The sequence below is a fragment of the Lissotriton vulgaris genome, unplaced genomic scaffold (assembly GCF_964263255.1).
Source record: "Lissotriton vulgaris unplaced genomic scaffold, aLisVul1.2 SCAFFOLD_700, whole genome shotgun sequence".
In the NCBI taxonomy this organism is placed as follows: Eukaryota; Metazoa; Chordata; class Amphibia; order Caudata; family Salamandridae; genus Lissotriton; species Lissotriton vulgaris.
The window spans coordinates 841089-864260 of record NW_028243225.1 but is presented as its reverse complement, the minus strand read 5'-3'; the positions used below and the strand labels follow the sequence as shown (position 1 = coordinate 864260).

Sequence of the window (23172 nt, the reverse complement as noted above, 5' to 3'; positions counted from 1 at the left end):
AATGTTTTGCTCAAATTAATGAACAGCAGTGATTAAAACTACAGTGGATTGAAGAAAAAATTAAACAAACTCATGAATGAAATAATTGATTGGATAATCATTATTTAATTGGAAATCAACCAGTTCACAAACACTACCTTGAAAATTAGCAACCTCATGACGGAGGCCAGATACTGTGCCCTGGGGACACACCTCACAGCCGTGAGGGTGCATCTTGTTGAAACAGTGTGCTCAGCACCTATTGTCCTATCAGAGTATAGGGTACATCCACTCCATAGCTAGGGTTTTTTTTTTAAACAGGGACAAGTCAGAGTTAAAACTCCTTCAAATATTACCTTATCGGGTTTCTTACCAATCAGTCACTGCAGTATTGCAGCTTCCACTAAAGAAGATCATTAATATTCAAAGGAAACCCATGAAATACCTCCCAAAAGTGTAGATCTCACTTACACAACTTGCATGGATTGTGGACCTGCTCCATTCTTCAACCCAAGAGCTGTTCCTGGGACCCTTGTACTAAAAGCCCTTCAGAGACTCCAGTTCTACCAATTGAGACGAGATCTCACAGTTTGAGCTGAACCTAGATCAAATGATGGCTGCAATGGAGAGGTAAACTTCAGATCAATGTCAGGCTGGGGAATCGGAAACCTCAGTGAAGACTCCTCTACAGGTGGAACGCGCTCCAGACATGAGTCAAGCCTCCACATCAACTGTCTGGAACTGCTGACAAGCTTACTTTGAAGAATGATGGGCAGAATCAAGTCCTGCGTTCTGCAGGAAATGGACCACATCTTGAAAGTGAGGGATATAAACACCTGGCAGGGACTCGCTCCACAGTCCTGATGGGACTGGCAAATATTTTTGGCATTTCTGCCTAGAGAACCAGACTACTGTGCCAGACCACAGTCCTGATGGGACTGGCAAATATGTTTGGCCTTTCTGCCTAGAGAACCAGACTACTGTGCCAGAGAAATATCTGTTAAGTGGGTAGAATGCAGTGGTAGACTGGAAATCCAGATACCTCCAAGACTTGGCACCTGGAAATGGAAAATGATGGTCTACAAAGTATTATTGGTCAGTTTGGGCCTGGCCTCAATCAACCCATTTGCATCGTTGAGTATCAGCTCCCTAGGTACATCAATAGGAGGCCAGTTTTGGGAGCAGAAAGAGTAACTTTCCTGCATGGAAAGAGTGCAATCACAGAGCATTGCAGTTCATTGCCACAATTACAAGAGTAGTAGCTCAGCTTAAGAAACAGTCAGCATATCTAGCGCTGGTTACAACAATGTGGAGGTCCCAAGTTTGATTTGAAATTCTGAGGGGAGTCTTTGATTCTTCAACCCATCTTTCATGATCTCACAGTCTGCTGATGCACTGTGTTATGGAAATATTCCAGGCTATTGCTTAAAAAGTCAAGATCAGCAAACAACATCTGCAGAAAAATCATCCCTAATCCAAGAGAAACATACAATCATGAAAAGAACTCCCATGAGAGCCCGCTGAGTAGATTTTTTTTTTAACATCACATCTACTTGTACACCAAATTCAAAAGTATAGTCCTTATTCACATACCTTATAATTATTAATGATGATACAGTATTGTTGAAAACTGGAGTGAATTTTACTTGCACTGTTTTTTTTTCTCCAGGTTTCAAAATTAAATTTAAAACAGAGTGCCGAGAAGGACCTTCTACAAATCCAGATTTGCTCTGCAGAGGTTGGCCCTTCAAAAGTCAATGAGAAAAACAAAGAATATTACATAATGTATTTTATTTTTCTACTTTTCTGATGATAACACATTAAACTTACTATTGTCATTATGTAATATCCAACATTCTGCACTGTGCCATGAACACAGTTTTTTTTAATGTCCTTAAACAATATGTTCTTACCTCCAGCTCTATATAGCTGCCGATTGCTACCTTAGATTATTCCCCAGGTGTCAGACTGTATCTGGAAAATCTTATTGCAGTATCTCTGTGCACTAGTAAGTGGCATTACTAGGCGTTCGTGACGGAAGTAGGTGTGCAGTACGTATATAGGCGCCACACCATTGCGCTGGCATCAGTTTCTTTTCTTGACATGTCTGCACCAGAAGCACAGAGCCACAAACGAATGCTGATGGACCAGTGTGCAGACACTAAGGACCTACAAGGGTCAATCTACGCAGAGTAATCTGTTCACAGAGCATGAAGGGTGGGAGGAACGGTACGGAATCTGCAGCTGGATGGAGTCTCTACAAGGTAAAGCATTACCGAAGGCAAGTAACTTCATCTGACAGTGACTTCTAGCCACAGATTCCTTACCTTAGAATAGATACTCAAGCAATACCCCTTGGAAGTGGGTCTGCGAAAAAGATTTAGGCCAGAAAGTCCTGGAGTACCTAATCGGCAAGGTGACTGTCACAATGGACAGGACTGTCTAGGCAGTAGTGCTCAGTAAACATGAGCAGAGATGCCCAGGTCGCAGCCTGGCAGATGTCCAGGACAGGAAAATAGAGGATGACTATTCTGAGGCTGATAAAATTCTCCCCTATTATAATACTGACACTGATTTTCATGTGGATTTACAGTACGTGAACGGCCTTGACATTTCACCAGAGTGAACTCGGAACTGATCAAGGAACACCTAGAGCAGACTATGACTAACGTTCAGAACTTGGGCTTTGCCATCAATGGATTGGTGTGGTACAGGTACAGCATAAAGGCTTTTTCTCATTCTCGAGGACTGCAGCTATTGAAGACATTTTTCCAATGATTCTGACTCAAGACACGGATCCCGCTCTTGTAACTATTATGTCTTTCGGACATTACGGCCTTGTGCATCCAGATGGTGTCACACGCCAGATGCTGGATAAATTTCCTTCAGTGATCCCTGCTCCAGCTTCAGGAGAGCCTTTCAGCCAAGATGTAACCGTCCTGTCAGAACACCCGGATATGCATTGGTGGATGGCCACCTCCAGCCATTTGGTGGGGCTTTAGGCTCACTGCAAGTTCAGGCTACTGTGGTCATGGACGTCTTCTCCTGGGCTTGGTTGTCAGGTTCAGAGAAATGACCGTGCAATGTGACTGATTCACATCGGACCTGCACATAAATGTGCTAGAGCCATGAACCTTACCATGTTGATTTTCCGGTCTTCAATATCGGGGAGCAAAATGTAATTTCTTTTGGAGAACACCACCACTGTTTACTATCTCAAGTCAGGGTGGTGTGGGTAAGGGACACTGTGTTGGGAGGCGATTCACTTGTGGCAGTGAACGCAGAAATGGGGGATTTTTTGAGCATCACCTCATCTTACTCTCAATGAGAGAGCAGAACAATTATGTTCCTTACCCTGTAAGCATCTGTTATTGGCATGTAGTGCTGTAGATTCAGATGGTTTGCATACGCTTGCCATCTAGTGTTGGGTTCAGATGTGTGCAAGTTGTCCTTCAAAGAAGTTCTTTCGAGTCACGAGTAAAGTGACTCATCCTCTTGAGAATAGTGTGATTGTGCATCGACTCCATTATTAGATTCTTTTCCCGCAGGAGGGTGAGAATAGAGTATAAGTAAGTATCAGCAAAGAGATGTCCATGCATATGAAAGTATAGATAAGAACTGCAAAAAACACAGTTGATGGACAGAATGTAGAACAATGTCATACATTCACCCCAGTACAAGGATCTGGGCCTAAATCCATCGTTTTTTTGCACTCCACACCACCCAGGGTTAGACACTGGCTATATGCAAATCAGCTCTGACCCTGTGCCTCATGGGAACAGTCCAGTCCGAACTACCAAGCCATGTCTTTCCCAGACCGGAATCAAGCATCCAAGGACCGGTTTCTGGCTATCAGCCTTCATCAGCCTGGATAGCTTGACTCCAGTGGTGTGGAGAGCCTGGGACTCACGTCTGAGTATACCCAGCACACTCGGGGTGAAAATTGCAAAAAACACAGTTGATGGACAGAATGTAGAACAATGTCATACATTCACCCCAGTACAAGGATCTGGCCTAAATCCATCGTTTTTTTGCACTCCACACCACCCTGGGTTAGACACTGGCTATATGCAAATCAGCTCTGACCCTGTGCCTCATGTGTGACTGTAGATACACATGCTTTGCATAGACTGTATAGCAGTATCCTCCAAAAGCGGGGGCTAACCAGTGGAGGTTGCAGTTGTTTGAAAAAGTGTAAGTATCACCAACTGTCCTACATTAGCTTGTTGGCGTACTAGAACATCGACACAATAGTGCTTAGTGAAAGTGTGTGGTGTGGACCATGTAACTACTTTACAAATGTCAGCTATGGGGATGTTGCCCAAGAAAGCCATAGATGCCTTTATTTTGCAAGTTCCCATAAGGCACAAGGTCAAGACTGATTTGCATATAGCTCTGTCTGAGCTGGGGTGGCGAAGAGAACGAAAGAACGATGATGGATCCAAGCTAGATCTGTGACTGGGGAGGAGGGGGGAGGGGGGGGGGGGGGTCTGAAAAGTTTCAATGTTTCATCGATCATCCCCTTGTATTTGCTTCGTTTGCCCTAAGTTCGCAGGGCATGCCCAGATGTGGGTCATTTGCTCAATTTGACACTGGATTCAAGCTTGCCTGGCTGATGAGGTGTTACCCCAACATCTGTCCCAGGATGCTTGCTTCTGGTCCAGGGAAGAGCTGGCTTGGCAGTTCGGGCTGGACTGTTTCCAATGACCGGGAAGAGCACAGAAATCGGCTCCTTGGTATTCTGATGCCTTAAGGGCAGCAACATCAGATTGTAAACGTAGGGAAAGGCGGTTGAGGAAAGATTTTTCGGACCAGGGGAGGAGGGAGTATAAAGAGGCATTAAAGAGCTACCATGGGCTCATCAGGAAAGCTAAAGCAGGATACTATCTGGAGAGAATTGGTTTGGCGGGTAACTCTACACGGGAACTGTTCCTGGTCTATAAGGAGATATCAGACTGTGGGATCAAAAGAGCAATATAACTGTGTGGCAGATTTCTTCTCGGACAAAGTGGAGAAAATATACTCCACCTTCCCTGGCTCCGCCCGGGTTGGAAAGGAGGTGGTGGAGGAGACAGAGTATATCTGTGAGGGCGAAGGATTGAAGAGTTTCTTCATGCCCCACCCGGAAGAGCTAATTCAAATCTGTGATAATATAAAATCGGTCTCTCCCAGAGATCCGGCGCCCCCCAAGGTACTGAGAGGGAGTCTGGATACCCTGGAGCCATATATTAGACACTTGGTGGAGACGTCTCTTAGGACGTGCACAGTACCTGGATGTTGGAAGAAAGCTGTGGTACTACCCCTCCCCAAGAAACCTCATGTAGGCCCAGACCAACTGGAGAATCTTCGCCCAATCTCCCTCTTGCCATATTTTGCCAAGGTTGCAGAGAAAGTGGTAGATTTGCAGCTGACGGCGCATATTGGGATATTTAAACTTCTGCACCCCACTCGGTACGGATTCCGGGCCCGCTACTCTACGGAATCAGCACTGCTTTTTGCCACAGAAAAGATCAGGCAGTATGTGGACGCAGGCCAAACGGCGGCCGTGATCCTGTTGGACCTAAGTGCCGCCTTCGACACTGTTGCCCATCATACCCTGGTGCAGTGTTTGAAGAAAGGAGGTGTGTCGAATAGTGCCCTTAGTTGGCTGAAATCCTTCCTGTCGGGGCGCAGTTTCCAGGTGAGACAGGGATACCATTACTCAAACGTCAACGAGTTAAGACAGGGGGTACCGCAGGGCTCGACCCTGAGCCCGACCCTATTCAATCTTTACGTGGCTGCTTTAGCGGAGATAGCTGATGGATTTGGAATCAGGGTTGTGTCCTACGCAGATGGCACGCAGCTGGTGGTCTCCATCACACAGGCACTGGATATGGCAGCCTGCAACTTCGTAGCGTGCCTTCAAGAACTAGCCGCTTGGATGGCTAACAACTGCCTGAAGTTGAATGCCAATAAGACCGAGGTGCTTGTAGCGGGGCGAGCTCCATCGGTTTGGTCATCTGCCTGGTGACCACAGAGCTTGGGAACTAAGCCTGTTCCCTGTGCGCAGGTCAAGAATCTGGGTGTGTGGTTGGACACAAGGCTCTCTTTTGAGTACCAAACCAGGCGGGTGGCAGGTGCCTGTTTTGGAGTCCTGAAGGTCCCCAGCAAAACCCTGGATATGCTACTGACGGCTGCTAGGAAGACAATGGTCCATGCTCTAGTAACATGCGCCTGGATTATGGTAACATTCTTTATCTGGGGGCCATGACGAAGTGTATGCTCCGTCTTCAGGGGGTGCAGAATGCAGCAGCACGTCTGGCTCTTATGTGCCCGAGGAGGGCTTCGGCGAAGGCAGCGCGGGCTGCTCTCCACTGGCTGCAGATAAGGGAGAGAGTCCTATTTAAGACAATGTGTGTTTGCCATCGCATTCTGAAGGGAACTGCCCCTTCCTACTTGTCGGAGCTACTCACCCCCTATGTGCCTACTCGCCAATTAAGATCATGTAGGAAGGGTTTGGTGTGCGTCCCTGCGATTAAGAGAGCCAGGATGGGTGGACGCTCGTTCCGCCTGTTGGCTGCCCAGCACTGGAACAAACTCCCCATGAACCTCCGGATGGAGGCTCGAGAGAGCTTCTTCAGGAAAGATCTGAAGACTTATCCTTTCCCCCGGGATAAGTAGGAAAGAGGCGTTCAGGTGGATTTCTTGCAGTGACACCGCAGCGCGGGGACACACTGGACGAGTGTAACCATGCACTTTATAAATGTGCTTATTATTATTATTATTATTAATATTATTATGAGGCACAGGGTCAAGACTAATTTGCAAATAGCTGGGTTTGCAAATAGCTGGGTTTGTGTAGGGGTGGCGAAGTGAGCTAAACAGTGATTATGGATTCAATCCAGATCTGTGACTGGGGGGTGAGTGTCTGAAAAGTTTCATTGCTCCGTCCATCATCCCCTTGTGTTTGCATTACTCTTTCAAGGCCTTCCATGAAAGTCTTAATAACTGGCACTTTCAACAACAATAAGTGTTGCCTGTTTTGTAGATAGGCAGCCACTGCCGCAAGATGTAAACGTATGGAAGTGTAAGCAAGGCCAGAGCGCTGTAAATACAAAAGATTACAAATAATCACAAAAGTTGACCTAAACGGAACTCCAACCACACCATGAATTAACTGTCACCACAAAATATACCAACAATATGACCTCCCCAAGGATGAGCGCTCAGCGTAACATATACAAATCCAGACCTAAAACTCCAACTTAAACTTAAACCCACACAAAATAACATTGCAATGACCAGAAAATAACTTAATAAACAGTCTTGTGGTCTGATGAGCGATCTCTCACCCGAGGTCTTCAATCTCCACCCGTAGTCTGCAAGCATTGGTATAAATCCACAGAAGTCCAAAGAATCTACCGATATGCCTGCTGATGTACACATTGGTAATGTCATCTTCATTAAGTTTTTATGTAGTGTAACACGATGCATTTTACACTTTAAAGTTCTCACCCCACGTCTGCTGACACTGCTCACTGAGAGTGCTACGACTTCCTTGCAGTTTCCTAGAAATACAAGGAAGTCGTAGCACTCTCAGTGAGCAGTGTATATAAAGGAGGAACCCCACCAGGAGTGGTCTCCTCCTTTATATACTTGACTTACCAACTAACATGAATAAAGGAGCATCAAGAAACTACATGGACTACGTGGCATTTATTCACAATTTGTTTTACAGTTTTGTACAGGTGCATTGAGTGGATCAATATTTCGGTCACAACAGTAAAAAGCAAATCATTTCCATTTGGCTGCATAACAAGCTCTAGTTGTAGGCTTACGCGCTTTAAGAGTGGTCATACATTCTGGTGGCAAATTTAGGTACCTGAATTCTTTGACTTCAGGAGTCAAATCGCAAGGTTCAGCTCTTTGGGTTTGGATGTCTGATTTTACCATGGTTCTGAGTGAGACGATACAGGTTGATGTGAGGCTTATCATGTGGAACTACTGAGAGTTCGAGTAGTGTGGTGAACAAAAGTTGACGAGCCCATGTGGGAACAACCATAATGAGGGTCAGAGACGCTTACCTGACGTTCCGAACTGGAAATGGAAGAAGAGGGAGAGGCGGGAAAGCAGAGGCAAATATCCCTGTCTAACTCATCCATAGTGCATTGCTTTTGGATAGGGGGTGTGGGAACCTGGAGGCAACATTTTGGCATTGTGTGTTCTCTGCAGTTGCCAAGAGGTCTATTTTAGGAACTCCCCACTTGTGGAAGTAGATGAGGAGGACTTGGGGGTGGAGTTCCCACTCGTGGACTTGTTGCCGCATCCTTCTGAGTAAGTATGCAAATTTGTTGTCCGTGCCCGGAAGGTGTTCCACTAACAGATGGAGTTTGTGATGCAGTGCCCAACACCAAATGGTCTGACAGAGGCGCAACAACTGTAGAGAGCGTGTCCCCCAGTTTTTGTATATAGTACATCGCTGTCATATTGTCCGTCCAAACTAAGACAACCTTACCTATGAGGTGAGGTAGAAATGTTTTGAGCACTAGGTGAGCAGTTTGAAGCTATAGGCAGTTGATATGGAGATTCTGGTGCTAGTGTCCCAGAGACCATAAACTGATAGATTGTGTAGGTGAGCACCCCATCTTGTTAGGGATGTGTCTGCTGTTAGCACGACTTGTGCAACAGGGAGAATGAATGGCCACCCTTTTAACATGTTTTGTGTGTTCCACCCCTGCAGAGATTGATGAGTGCGGCTGTCTACCAACACTAGATCGTCCTGTCGACCCTGTTTCAAGCCCACTGTTGTGCCAAGCATTCTTGCAGAGGACGCATGTTCAGTGTTTCATGAGGCACTATAGTGATGCATGATGCCATCATTCGCAAAAGATGCATGAAAGATTAAACAGTCAAGTATTGATTAGCCTGAAATGTTGGTAGCACTGTTTGAAAATATTGAATTCTGTCTGCATTTGGATAGGCTGAAGGTTGAAGATGGGACTTTGATAGTGAACCCCAATTGAGGTAGGAGGATTATGGTAATCAGAGTGTGTTGACAACGGAGAAGGTGGATAAGGGCTTTGAAAAGCCAGTCGTCTAGATAAGGGAGGATATGAATTTTCTGTCTGTGCAAATGCGCTGGTACCACTGCTAAGCATTTGGTGAATGCTCTGGGTGCAGTAGTGACTTCGATTGGCAGGACCTTGAATTGGTAATATATTTCTGCTAACACAAATCTGAGTAACTGATCCTTGATGTTGTACAGGAACTGGTTGTGTAGCTCCTTCGAGTAAGAAAGTTTGCACTTCCTGTTTGAGCAGTTGGTGATGTTCCAGAGAATCTGTGGGTGCGAAGTGGAATATTGGGAGGAGAGCTGATGAGCTCCAGGCAATAAGCATGTTGGATAATGTTCAACACCTACCAGTCTGATGTTATGGACTGCCAAGTGGGGAGAAACTGTTGCAATCATCCAGACAGGTGTGGAATGATCGGGAGGAGGATAAGTAAGTCCCTGTTTGTTACCGGTTGGGGCATTACGGGTTGGTGTACCTTTGCCCCGACCTTTGAAGTGGTTTCCTCTGTAGCTACCTCTGAAATACCCTCTTGATGGAGAGGTGTGAGTTTGCTATCTGTAGGAAGATGCAGAGGCATCAGTATATGTTGCTTTTGAACCTGGTCTGTAAGAAGAGTGACGAAAGGAGCCCCATGGATTTGGCAACCTCAGTGTCCCTTTTTATCTTTTCTAAAGCCTCATCTACTTGAGAACCAAAGAGATGCTCCTTATCAAACGGGACATTGAATAAAGTTTGCTGGACTTTATATGAGATATGCAGTCAGACATGTCTGCATAGAACAACAATTCTATTGTTGCCTTTGTTGGCAGTAAACCCAGAATCCATTGCGCATTTAATGGTATGAGTTGGAAATTAACGTCCTAACTTGCCCTTTCTTTTTATGTTCTTCTGGGAGATATTGGAGGAGTTCCTCCATCTCATCTCAGTGAGCGACCCTTGACCTTGCCAAGTAGGTCGCTCCCCCCACTGCAGCTCCCCCTGCGCTCTCGGAGTGTCTTTGTGCCCTTTGCTCCTCTGTGCTCCGCTGCCCATTTTGCCACTTGTCCCCCGTTCTTGTGTGCCCTTGTTCCCCTGTACCCCGCTGCCCATTTTGCCTTCTGCGCCCCTTGTTGTGCCTCCTCGCGCTGCTCCCGTTCCAGCAGCTGCTTCCCCTGCGGCCCCACCCCCCAGCACCCATTCGCTGCCCCCTGCCACCCGCCTCCCAGCTTCTCCTCCCTCCCACCTCCACTTAAAATGGCGCGGTGAGGAGAGCAACCCTTGACCTTCCCAGGTAGGTCGCTCCCCCCCCCCCCGCTGCAGCTCCATCTGCGCTCTCTGAGTGTATTTGTGCCCTTTGCATCTCTGTGCCCTGCTGCCCATTCTGCCTCTTGTCCCCCGTTCTTGTGTGCCCTCGTTCCCTCTGTGCCCGCTGCCCATTTTGCCTTTTGTTTCCTCGTTCTTGTGTGCCCGTTTTCCCCAGTGCAGCACTGCCCACATGCCTTTTGTGTCCCGTTCTTGGGTGCCCTTGTTCTCCTGTGCCCCGCTGCCCATTTTGCCTTATGTGCCCCCTGTTGTACCTGCTCGCGCCGCTCCCGTTCCCGCATCTGCATCCCCTGCGGCCCGCCGCGCGCCCATTCGCTGCCCCCTGCCACCGGCCTCTCAGCTGCTCCTCCCTCCCACCTCCACTTAAAATGGCGGCCACTCTCGTCTACGCCTGTTCGCGCCTGGACTGCACCCAGCACCAGAACCCCTGGCCTCACCAGCCATGAAGACCGCCTCCGATACGAAAGCCAGCACCCACATCACTCTCAACCCAGGACAAACCTCCACCTGCTGCAGGGCCACCCCGAAGCGCACCAACAGTCCCTTCGCCTGCCAGAACTGCAGCTTCTCCTGCATCAAAGACGCAGAGACACCCGCCACAACAAAACACAACCAGCTCCGATGAATCTTGATCAACACCCGCTCCGCACGCAAACACGCCATCGACCTCTGGGACCTGCTCGAGACCACATCACCAGACGTTGCCTTCCTGACCGAGACCTGGATGAACAAAGCCTCCTCTCTAGAAATCACCGTAGCCATCCCCGACGGATACAAGATCGCCTGCAGAGACCGCACCAACGGAATCGGAGGAGGAATCGCCATTGTCCACAAGAAGACAATCAGGGTCTCAACAAACACTGACAACACTCAGCACCGCCGAACACATGCACTTCCAGAACCACACGGACTCCCAGACCACCCCAAGAGGCACCCTTGTCTACAGACCACCCGGGCCGCGACCACAATTCTGCGACGCCATTGCCGACTTAATCAGCACGCACGCACTGACCTCCACAGACTACATCCTCCTCGGAGACCTGAACTTCCATCTGGAGAACAACAACGACAGCAACTCCTCCACCCTGATCGACAACCTCGCCAACTTCGGACTGGAACAGCTCGTCACGACACCGACCCACAGACGGACACACACTCGACGCCATCTTCTCCTTAAGCCCTCACGTCTCCTTCAGCCACGTCTCCAAACCCACCTGGACCGACCAACACTGCATCCACTTCACCTTCCAGAAACCCGTCGCCCATCACCGCACCCTACAGATCCCCCGTCGCTGCTGGGGCAAAATCACCGAAGTACAACTACAGACAAACCTCGCACTCAACCTACCGACCAACCCAGACGATGGTGCGGGCACCCTCAGACGATGGATGGACGACTGCGCCAACAACTTAGCCCCGCTGAAAAAACAAACCCTCAAAGACACCAGCAAGAGAGCCAACTGGTTCACCCCGGAACTCCTAGCGTCAAAGCGCACCTGCAGGAAGTTGGAGAACATATGGCACAGCGAGAAGTCGCCGGGCAGCCGCGCAGCTCACAAAGATGCCATCCGCAACCACCACCACCTCATCAGGACCACCAAGAGGACCTCCTTCAAAGACCGCCTCGACAACAACGCACACAACAGCAAGGAGCTCTTCAACGTCGTGAAGGAACTCTCCAACCCCAGCTCCAACGCCAACGACATCCCGCCGTCGCAAGCCCTGTGCGACTCCCTCGCCACCTTCTTCCACCGCAAGATCGCCAACATCCACGATAGCTTCAACCCCAGAACGACCTTAACAGGCCCCAACACGCCAGAACCACCACACCCCACCCACCATGACCCCCGGACAACCTGGGCCAACGTGAGCATCGTAGACACAATCAAGACCATGGGCACAATCTACTCCAGGTCGCCATCCAACCCTTTTCCACACCACATCTTCAACAAAGCCGGCAGCTCCATTGCACCCCACCTGCGCAACAACATCAACCACTCCTTCGAGACCGCGACCTTCCCTGAAAGCTGGAAACACACCAAGATCAATGCCCTACTGAAGAAACCCAAGGCAGACCCGGGCGAACTCAAAAACTTCCGGCCAATCTCCCTGCTTCCACCCGCTACCTCGAAGACAAGCGGGTGGGTCTGCTTAATTCAGACACTCTGTTCATCACCACCCCCTTTTCTGAATCGTTTTTGGCCACTATAGGTGTGGCAGGGTATACTCAGACATGAGTCTCTTTCTCACTGCACCATCAGGATTCAAGCAAGCCGGGCCGAAGACGGCTGAAATGCCAGAAACCGGTCCCGGTAGCTTGTCTCCTTTCTGGTGAAGAATTGGCTTGGTAGTTTAGTCTGCCCTGTTCCCATGATGCACTGGGCCAGGGACAGACTGATTTGCATATAGCCAGGTTCTGAACTGGGATGGTGCAGTGAGATAAATAACGGTGATGGATCAAGCCCTGATCTTTGGACTGGGTAAGAGTGGTCTGCTTAATTCAGACACTCTGTTCATCACCACCCCCTTTTCTGAATCGTTTTTGGCCACTATAGGTGTGGCAGGGTATACTCAGACATGAGTCCCTTTCTCACTGCACCATCAGGATTCAAGCAAGCCGGGCCGAAGACGGCTGAAATGCCAGAAACCGGTCCCCGGTAGCTTGTCTCCTTTCTGGTGAAGAATTGGCTTGGTAGTTTAGTCTGCCCTGTTCCCATGATGCACTGGGCCAGGGACAGACTGATTTGCATATAGCCAGGTTCTGAACTGGGATGGTGCAGTGAGATAAATAACGGTGATGGATCAAGCCCTGATCTTTGGACTGGGTAAGAGTGGTCTGCTTAATTCAGACACTCTGTTCATCACCACCCCCCTTTTCTACCTCGAAGACAACAGCATCCTGGATCCCTCCCAGTCAGGATTCCGCAGTACCCACAGCATCGAGACCGCCCTCAGCGCCGCCACAGATGACATCAGGATCCTACTGGACAACAGCGAGATGGCGGCCCTCATCCTTCTGGACCTCTCCGTCGCCTTCGACACCGTCTGCCACCACACACTACGCACACGACTCCACGACGCAGGGATCCGAGACAAGGTCCTGGACTGGACCTCCTCCAGACACCATTGATTCCTTCGCGAGCAGGCCGCCCGAATTGGGAGGCGGAGTGGCGTTATAATAATGTCAATAGCGAATACGACTAGGCTTAAGGCTTTAAAATGTCTAAATTCCTCCCCATATTACCATTTATTGCTTTGCGAAGGTCAAAATGGAGGAGATTGGATCCTAATTCATTTTTATAACAATTTCAATGGCAATATGGCAACGGTGATTGAATCATTAGAGAAGGAAATTATTTCTTTTAAGAATTCCCACGCAAACAGCCTAAACATATTTTGGCTGGGTGATTTTAATGTACATAGTTGAAATAAGTGTGGTACCTCAGCCTGTGGAGTGAATGATGAAGGAAAGGAATAATGGATAAGCCATTAAGCTTAAAAGATTATTAACTGTTAATAATTTGGAAATAATTAATATCTTTGATTCCATCGTGGGCTTCTAGAGCACACATTTCACTCTCGTTTTTGTGGCTCGACTATCGATTATATCCTTGTTTCAAAAGCATTTAGTGGACAATTTACCTGCCCCAAGACCAGATTTTATGCTTTCGGCGATCATGCAGCCATCACACTTTAAATAACCGGAGGAAATAGACGAACCCTGCCAAGTGGTAAAAACAATAAAGCCCTTGATAACCAGAAGGAATGGGACTGTCCTGAAATAAGACCTGATCGATACAACAAAATTCACTGCCAATATTGTTGGCGGTCAGGACGAGCATTCCCCGACGGAACACTTTCCCCCTTATCTTTCTCCATCTCCCCTTCTATATTTGCAGACCTTTCCAGAGGACCACTGTTCCTTTAAGCCCATGGCCTTCCCGAGTCATGTGACTGAATCACATGACTTTCGGGGGTTCAAGACGGAAGACGCCGGAGGAGGAAGTCATTTGTTTGGACCGGCCGACACAGCGAGGAAGGAGGATACGCTGGTGGAAACCTTCGTTGTGCACCCCTGGAAGGACTCTGGAAATAATCAGGAGGAAGTGGAGGACCCATCACCTGGAGAAGAGCGTCCCAACCCAGATGCAGCTGAGGGAAGAACAGACGGGCAGCCAGACCCTACCTGGCAACGCGGAGACTCCCATCATGGCCCAGGAGGGTCGTGGCTACAAAAGGTACAGGGACGCTTGTGTTTTGCCTGGGGGCACGTAACTGAGGGCCCCAAGGGAGAGGGTGTAACAGGAGAGAACCACTGACTCCATAACTGGGCCCCTATTGAGACCGCCTCACGTGCATAAGAAACACTAGTGACGGTAGTGGTGACAAAACTCCCTGCACCCCTTTGCTTTCAGCGGCTTTCCGTAGAAGGCAAACCACCTTCCTTGCGGTTTCCTTTATTTCTTTTCTCCCCACGGTCCTGTCCACCGGCGAGTTGCTGAGAACCAAGCCATCCGGTTACATAGGAGTAAAGCTGATGTCCTGAATTCACCCAAACAGGAGAAAACAGGAAGGGGATAGGACTACAACTCCTAGAAACCTTTGTGTTTAGCAAACTGTTAATAAACCCGAATCACTTAAAACTACCCACTTGTCCTGGTCTGCTTCTCCACCACGCCACATTGGCAAAATGAATCCGGAGATAATGACCTGTCTAGACCTAAATCCTGATGGAAAGGATGTCCTGCTAGCCTTTGAGCACATATAACAAGGAATTAAACTTAATTTGCTAGCACCGCATAGCCCCCTTAATCCTAAAACTGTTAGTTGGTTTGATGGTGCCTGCACAAAGGCACTGAAAAACCTTCATACAGCCTTAAGGACTAAACCTGGGGACCCTTTGCTAGTTGGGAAATTACACCATTCCTACAAAGAGGCAAGGGAAGCCAGGCTGAGAGTAATGAAGGAAGAGGCTTGGGACACTCTACATACAACAGGTAGCGATGTCAAAATACTGTAGAAACTTCTGGGCTGTCTTTAACGGCCTTTTTTTAAAGATGACACAGATATGAACTTCGAACTTCATGTGAACGAGGAAGTGTCAGTGGCACATTATGAAAAGATTATGGTAGCTTCAAGGCGGGAATTTCTCAGTCATCTTGTCCTGCTCAGATTACCAGTGAGGACAGTCGGTCCTTTGATTTGGGGGAGGTGAGATTGGGACTGGAACAGTGTAGTAGATTCAAAGCCCCAAGCCATGACTGAGTTTCCATTGATTTCTTTTTAGATAACCTCGATCTATGGGCCCGACTTCTAACATTTGTTTTCAATGGTATAGCCAAAACAGGCATTCCCTTCTCATGGCAAAAGTCAGTCATAAATTCTATTTAAAAAAAGGGAGATAAGGCCTTAGCTAAAAACTATAGACCTATTTTGTTACTCGACCACACTGCTAAATTAATGGGACAGGTACTTTTGAACAGATTAGAGATATAGCTTGTGGGGGTCCTCTTGCCTGGAAGGGATGAGGTTACTTCCCTGGTCCGCAGGTCTGTTCCCCTGCGGGAACCTCTGTTCTGTCCAGACTGGTGGGGTCCTTTCACAGACCCTTCTTCCCCGTGGGTATTGCTAGGGTATCTATTCTACATGAAGGAATCTGAGGCTAGTAGTCTCTATCAGATGTACGAGTTACTTACCTTCGGTAACAATGTATCTGGTAGAGACGATTCTAGCCGCAGATTCCTTCACGGCCCGCCCTTCCTCCCCGTTCTGTGAGGCCCCATGGGCTGGTCTTCAGTACTCGCCTCCCGGTGTGGGACAATGTCTCCTGCGAGTACCTTCTTTTGCTCTTGGCGGCTCCGTCTTGTTGCTGTTCATTCCTCCGCTTTGGTTTTTTGGAAGATGGGGTTACAGTGCTCCTGTGCCCCGCTGCTCTGGCTGCTCGAGGTTGGAGAGGTTTGCCTTCAATCTCTGCCCTTCCTTCCCTTTCTCTTGCTGCTAAGGGTCCTGGCCCCTCTGCTAACCTCTGAGTTGGGGTCCTCTAGTCGTGCAACTTGTGGGGACCCCCACAAGTCGAACACCAGCAACCCCACTAGGGATGTAGGAAGAAGGACGAGTGAAGAGGCCCGTACACTCACAAAAGAGGAACCAAGGGCATGGCCGGAGAGGCCGAAGCACCCCATTCCACCCCCAAGGCAACAGAGCTTCCATCCAATGCCAGGACAGGCAGAGGAACAAGAAGAAGAAGAAGCCTAGAGGGCCTAAGGAAACAAGGGTAAGAGGGTGAGCCCACCCAGAGGGAAGGCAACAGGCAGCCAGAACGGCACCTATAGCCATAAGCCTCCAGAAGCAAGAAGAACACAGAAGCATCCCAGCTGTCAGCACAAGAGCAGGAAGGAGAGGAAATGCCCGGACCCACCACTGCAAGGGGCCGCGCACACAACCTCAAGAAGCAATAGCAACATACAGAAACGCCATGGAGAACAGGCACCCGAAGGCGACCAGCACTACCCAGCAGAGCTTAGCTACCACTACCCCACATAGGGTACGGTGAGACCCAAGACATGGGAACCCTCTTTGGAAGAACTTCCGCAGCAGAGGAGAAAACAAAAATGTCACTGGGCAAAACATCCCCGCGGAAGGCTCGACAGCAGCCCCAAGAAAAACAGAAGGTCCAATCTCAGGGCCAAGTCTGTGTAACAACTCCAGCAAAAACACACACAGTCAACAAAGGGCGGACCAGCAGCCAACAATGCCAAAGTCCTAGCAAGGAGGACTCAATGGCCAGAAAACACAATCTACAGCAAGGGCAACCGGCCCAAAAAGGCCTAAAACCAGCTCAACTCAGCAGTCACTGAGGAGGAAGATAAGGAGGAGGAGAATAAGGCGGAGGAGGAGGAGGACGGAGCCCTGCCAGGAACGTCTGGATGGCAGAGTCAGACGGGGCATGGAACAACAGGCTGCCATCAAACGGAAGATCAATGAGCTTCTCCCGAATATTTTCAGGGAACACGCCGTCCTGAAGCGAAGCATGGGTGACTGAGGGTGACTGAGGAAGCCATGGCCCAGCCCAGCACCTCCGAGATGTCTAGAGAGGAGCGGATAATAAACGCCGCTAGCTCCAGGCCATCCAAAGCATGATGCCGTAAGTCCACGTGAACAGTCTCTTGGGAAGCTGCGGATCCCAGAGACTCAGCCGAGTCCCACAAACAAGAGGAGGCCCTAGCCAATACACACAAGGCGTTAAGGGCCACCAGGACAGCCATGGTCAAGGCGAACATGTTGCGCCCCCAATAGTCCAGCCAGTGAGCCTCCCGGGACGGCGGAGTCAACAGTGGCAGCAGGGAGGGAAAAGCGGTCCGCAAAAGTGGACTGGCAGCAGAGGGGTGGAGGGAAAGGCACGCCAGGTCAAGCTGCGCTGGAAGGTGTCGGTGCAGAAGGTGTTGAGACACGGGATCCCCAGAGGTAAGACGCCTCCATCCCCCCGTCAGGGAAGTAAAGAGCGAACCCTCAAAGGGAAGCAAGATCTCCCTCCCACCAGACCCCTGGTGGAGAACCTCAAAGAGATGGTCCGCCGGGAAATAAGCAATCGGGTCACCCATGCGCAGAATGCCAACAGCCGTGGACACCGCGTGAGCGAAGGCCGCACCAATCTCCGTAGGGCCCCGTGGAGAAGAAAGCAGCTCTTTCGTGGGTGACGGCTGCAAACTAGGGTGGCCGTCCCTGAAGCCAAGCAGAACAGGCAAAGGCCATAACTGGAAGTCAGAAGGTACTGATGAATGGAGGACCTGCCGTTTCTCCGACGAACACCTCAGCCTCAGAAAAGGCGGGGAGCCACCCTTCGACGACGCCTGTGAAAAAGACCCCACACGGCGGCAGTCTCCAGGGAAGAGGACAAAAATATGCAACCAGCCTCCGGATCAGAGGGAGCGTCCCAAGACAAATCTGCGGCACAACCTCTATGTGGAGCCTTAGAGTCTGCAACCTGAGGCCGGACGCCAGCACCATCCAGCGACGGAGGATAGACCAGATAGGGCTCCTCGAAGTCACACCGCTCCGGGGACCGGAGTGGAGCGGAAGTGGCCAAGGGGCGGCGCCGGAACAACGCCGGCTCGACCTGGGCCGAGGCAGCCGCTTGCGTGGAGGAACGAAAAGGACTAGGGGTGTGACACGAAGCCCTCCACTAGCCTCGGCCCAAAGCGTGGCAGAGGTGGCCCGGCGACCCATGCGGCAGCGCCAGGGACGATTGAACCTCCGACTCGGCAGCCGCCTGCGGGGAGTAACAAGGAGCCCTGTGTGGTAAATATTTAATTACCGTCCTAATTTCTATGCAGGTAAGTACTTAAAATAAAATAACTCAATCGGAAAGAAAGACGCAGAGTCCGTGGTGTTAGAGTTCTTAGGGGTTTTATTCCTTAAAAAGGAATGGTTCTCGAACCGGATATCGGGTTCCTGACACCACTGGGGTTCAGGAAGGGATAGAGCATACTTTATTGACAATACATAACTTTTATACTTAAAGCACATAATGGAAACCAATACAGAAGGCGTAACAGCTGAGAGAAACAAGATAAGAGCACACACGTGTTAGCAATACGTAATCAGAAGGCGTGAACTAGGCGTGAACACAGAGGTGTGTGCTAGAAACGTCACATGAAAGTGTCACAAGTGGGTGGGTACAAAGCAGAATCTTGCAATGTCAGCAGAAATCTGAGGTCTGGATGCGCGCGCAGCTGCATGACGTGTGATTGACGTGAAGCTGGAGGGTGCAGGGGACTTGACATTTACACTAGAGGAAAGAGACAGAAGTCTGGCATGTCAGATCAACTCGTTCCTATATCATATCTGATATCTAATGTTTGGGAACCATATTATCTAGAAGGAAAGGTCTCTTGGGCAGAGGCTATCCTATACTTGACTATGAATACGTGCATATGTGCCTACGTGTCTGAGTGTAAAGCGAGGGGGCCATGGGCCTACCATGGTAACAGGAGCTGTGAATTACTTGTCTGGAGACAGAAAGGCCGGGCCCTTTGCTCTGCAGCTGAGGGGTTGTTTATCTATTCTGCTGGACTGGAATGTGTTTTCGGGAAGCTGAGCTTGGCTATACTGATAATGTGAAGGTAAAATACTGTCTTTGGCAGGCAAGCAGGCCGAGCCAGGCTCCGCTCGCCTCGCAGGGAGTAGGACAGAGTTCACGGGGGGGCATCCCACGCTGCAGTTTCAGGAGGCAGAGATGACTTTGAGAAGAGGCTTGATGACAGAAAACAGGGCCTAGCTCGCACAGAGCCAGAAATACGTGAAAGTGCACCATACAAAGACGGTGGCATGGCATACCTAGGAACGGGATATCCGACCCATTCAGGGTGGATCTGAAAGAGGACATGTTAACGTTGGACGCAAATGTATTTGCGTCTTCATAGCTGGCACAGGAGGGAAGTTACATGCACTTTAAGCTCGTACATGGAGACGGTGGGGTACACGTTAGGGAACATTTCTTGACCATAAAATGTATATTTCCTCACCTGAGAGGGGGCGAGGGGTCCCTACTCAGCTTCGAACCTGAGCGGGACGAGGGTAGGCCACCGACACCGACCCCTGTAGCGCCGCCCGGAGTAGCAAGGCACCGGGGCAGCGTCAGCTCAGCCGTGGACGAGTCTTTCGCCTTCCCAGAGGGCCAAGCGGGGCTCGGGGATGCGGCCCGAGCCCCGGCAACCTCCCGCGACAGCACAGGGACTCCGGCTGGAGTTTGTGGCGAGGCAGAGGCACTGTGTTCTGAAGCAGGGACCCCCGAGGGGCCGCACCCCAACAGCACCACATCCTCCAAGCCTGGATCCGAACTAGTTGGCGCCGGAGCCGGCCCCGCGAGGGCCCCGCGCAAGGCAATGGATCTGCTGACGCCCTAGGAGGGGAAGGGGGAGGAGGAGACGCCATTGAGGCCTGAAAAGCCACCACGTATGTCTCCATCTGGATTATCGACGCCCCAGCACCGGGACGGGAAACGGTGGATAGGAGTCTGACACCGGGGCTGCATCACCCGCGGAGAGTCCACGCCCCCGGCAGGCCGAACACCAGCCCCTGGAGACAAACTGCGACACTTTCCCACTGGAGAGCGACGCTCTGGTGACATTGGAAAAGGAAGAGGACGATCGAGGAGAGGAAGTCGACCTAGAGAGACGCGCCAAGAGTAGTTTAATTGGGTGCTCCCGCTGAGACTTCGGCTTCAACTGTTGGCATGCCTCACAATCAGTGGTGCCGTGATCCTCCCCTAAACACCACATACAACTGAGGTGATGGTCCATCGCCGACATAAGATGCCCACACGACGTGCAAGTTTTGAAACCCGAAGGCATTCGCACACTGTTCCACCAAGAGAAAAGACAATGGTGAAGAAAGAAGGGCCCAAAACAGCCCCGCAGCAAGACCGGATCCGCGTTGCACGGGAAAAAGGAAAAAACTGATGTATGCGGTGTGGGGCTTTTGTGACCTCGCTGACGTCACATACGCGGACGACGCCTGGGCGGAGTCACGTGATGCTGGTGCGCAGGGATGCTGAGGTAAAAAGTTTCCGGATCCAGTCTCACGCCTGGGGATATTTCTACGTGAAGTACGAGTTACTTATCTTCGGTAATGATATATGTGGTAGAAACAATTCTAGCTGCAGAATCCTTCACGTAGAATTATCCCCAGGCGTGAGACTGGCCCCAGAAACTTTTTTGCCACCGCATTCCTGTGCGCCGGGGCGACATCACGCGACTCGCCCCGGTGCGCCTATGTAAGTTTTCTTCTGAGAACTTTTCCACACTGCAAGGCGGAACCACCAGATAAAAAAACTGTGGAAGCATGGGAACAGTGTGCGAAGTGCAGAATAAATAAAGGGAAGCATCTGTGAAGGAGTCTACAGCACATTGATAGAGAACCCCCAACAATGCTAAGAGGTATACTGCAGTCTGGAAGTTGATGGCGGTAACCACAGCCATCATTTTTGTGAACACCCAAGGGGTATTTTTGAGGCCAAAGGGGGTGGAGGGGCGGGGGCACTGCAAGTTTAAAGAGCTCCTGTCCCACCATGAACTGCAGATCACACCTGTTAGTTTGCAAGACAGGAATATGAAAATAAGAGTCCTAAATGTTCAATGCTACCATACAATTTCCAGGGATGAGGGTAGAAAAGACTTGGGCTAGGGAAAGCGTCTAACTTTGTTCTTCTGCAAGAAGGCAATGAAAGGGCAAAGGTCTAGGGTAGGATAGAGCCATCCATCCTTTTTCAGCACCAGAAGGTAGCATAAGTAGAAGCCCATGCCTACTTCAGTTGAAGGCACCCTCTCTATAGCTACTTTGATCAAAAGTGTCTGCACTTACTCTCACAAGCGGGACAGATGGTCCACCATCAGTCATCCTGATGGTGGTAGGAAAAACAGCAAGGTGACAAGAAATGGCAGGTCATAACCCCACTAAACAATTCAAAGACCATCTTGTCCTAAGTGATTGCTTGCCACCCTAATAGAAAATATTGCATTGTGCCTTCTAAAGGACAGCAGTGTGCCTCAAAGGACACAAAGATGTTTGGTGCCAGAGGAAACTGGGGGTGTGGATTGGGTTGCAGCCCTGTTATCTACATTGTCTGTGGGTATCGCAGGGTGTGGCATTAAAGAGCTGCAGTGTGTGCTGCTGGTATTGAAACTCCCCTTACCACAACCACAGAGAGGGCGTAACTGTTTCCACAGTGGAGCAGGCTGTTGCCCTACTATCTTTGTAGAGCTTGTGGGGCAGATCTGCTTTCTCGTCATAAAGACAAGAGCCCTCCAAAGGCATGTCCATTAAGGTTGGTTGGGCATCTCCAGGGAAGCCCTTGGATCTCACAGGTGTGTTTCCAAAGATTCACATGGGTGCCTATTTTCCAGCCAAGGCAAACTTTGTTATCGAGCCCACAGCAGATTGTAAACATTGCTGCATCACGGCATCTTAAAAGGCTTGCAAGAGGGTGGAACGTAGACATCGGGCGCTGAAGGGAGGACCTAACTGGCTGAGTCCCAAAGGGCGAAAGTGTAAACCCCCAGCAGGTAACTGGTGTTGACGGAATGTAATGCAAAGCTGGTGGAAGAGGAAACGTGCTTTCCAAAAGTTTAGAAGGGCCTAAATTCACTATACAGTGGAGTGGTAGGGAAGGCATTTGTGTTCATTTGGCTTGTGGATGCCCGTACAATCAAACTTCCCAGTTTCAGGTGCAGAGTTAGACAGGCTGGATGGCCCGTAGCTGCACAATGGCATAGTGTTATCTGACTGTAGCCTAGAGCAAGGATTTGCCTAAGCCCCAAGCAGAGTCTCTGTGAGAGCTTCATTAAATGGCAGGATGGGTTCGGTACTAGTTTGTCCCGGATGAAGAACCTCAGTGAGGACATTTGATTTCACCTCTGTGGTGGGCAACTGGAGGTCAATATTCTCTGCCGCCCTTTGCATCCAAATTGTGAATGAGCTACTTTCTTCCATGGCAGGGCCAGGTGGAGAAACCAGTCCAGTATGTGTCAAGGTCACTGGCATCTTAATGATCCTTGTACCAATTGTCATTACATACTGATGGGCAAATTCATCCACTGCTTCATAAACATCGTTATACAAGTCTGTTTTAAATAAAGTATGGATAACTCTGGGCCTGACATGAGGTAGGGGCGATTTATCAGTCTGATGGGTTGCTGACGGGCTGTGGCCCACGTGGATCATGGTGCAGCCTTGGTCAACTATGAGTCACAAAGCAGTATAGGGTATGCTTCCTCATCCAGCGTCAACACACCAGGGCCTGGTACAGGCTGGGATATCAAAATTGGATTCAGCATGGACA

At 49.7% G+C, this 23172-nt stretch overlaps 1 protein-coding gene across 1 annotated transcript in view; it reads right to left on the bottom strand.

Moving 5' to 3' along the window:
* Positions 1-23172, bottom strand: part of LOC147668662 (transmembrane protein 131-like) — a gene marked incomplete at its 3' end in the record, with an annotated part of 812034 nt that overhangs the window by 60860 nt on the left and 728002 nt on the right. Inside the window, exon 26 of the mRNA XM_086948537.1 lies at positions 1573-1724. Coding sequence (XP_086804663.1) covers positions 1573-1724 — 152 coding nt within the window. The remainder of the gene's footprint in view (positions 1-1572; positions 1725-23172) is intronic.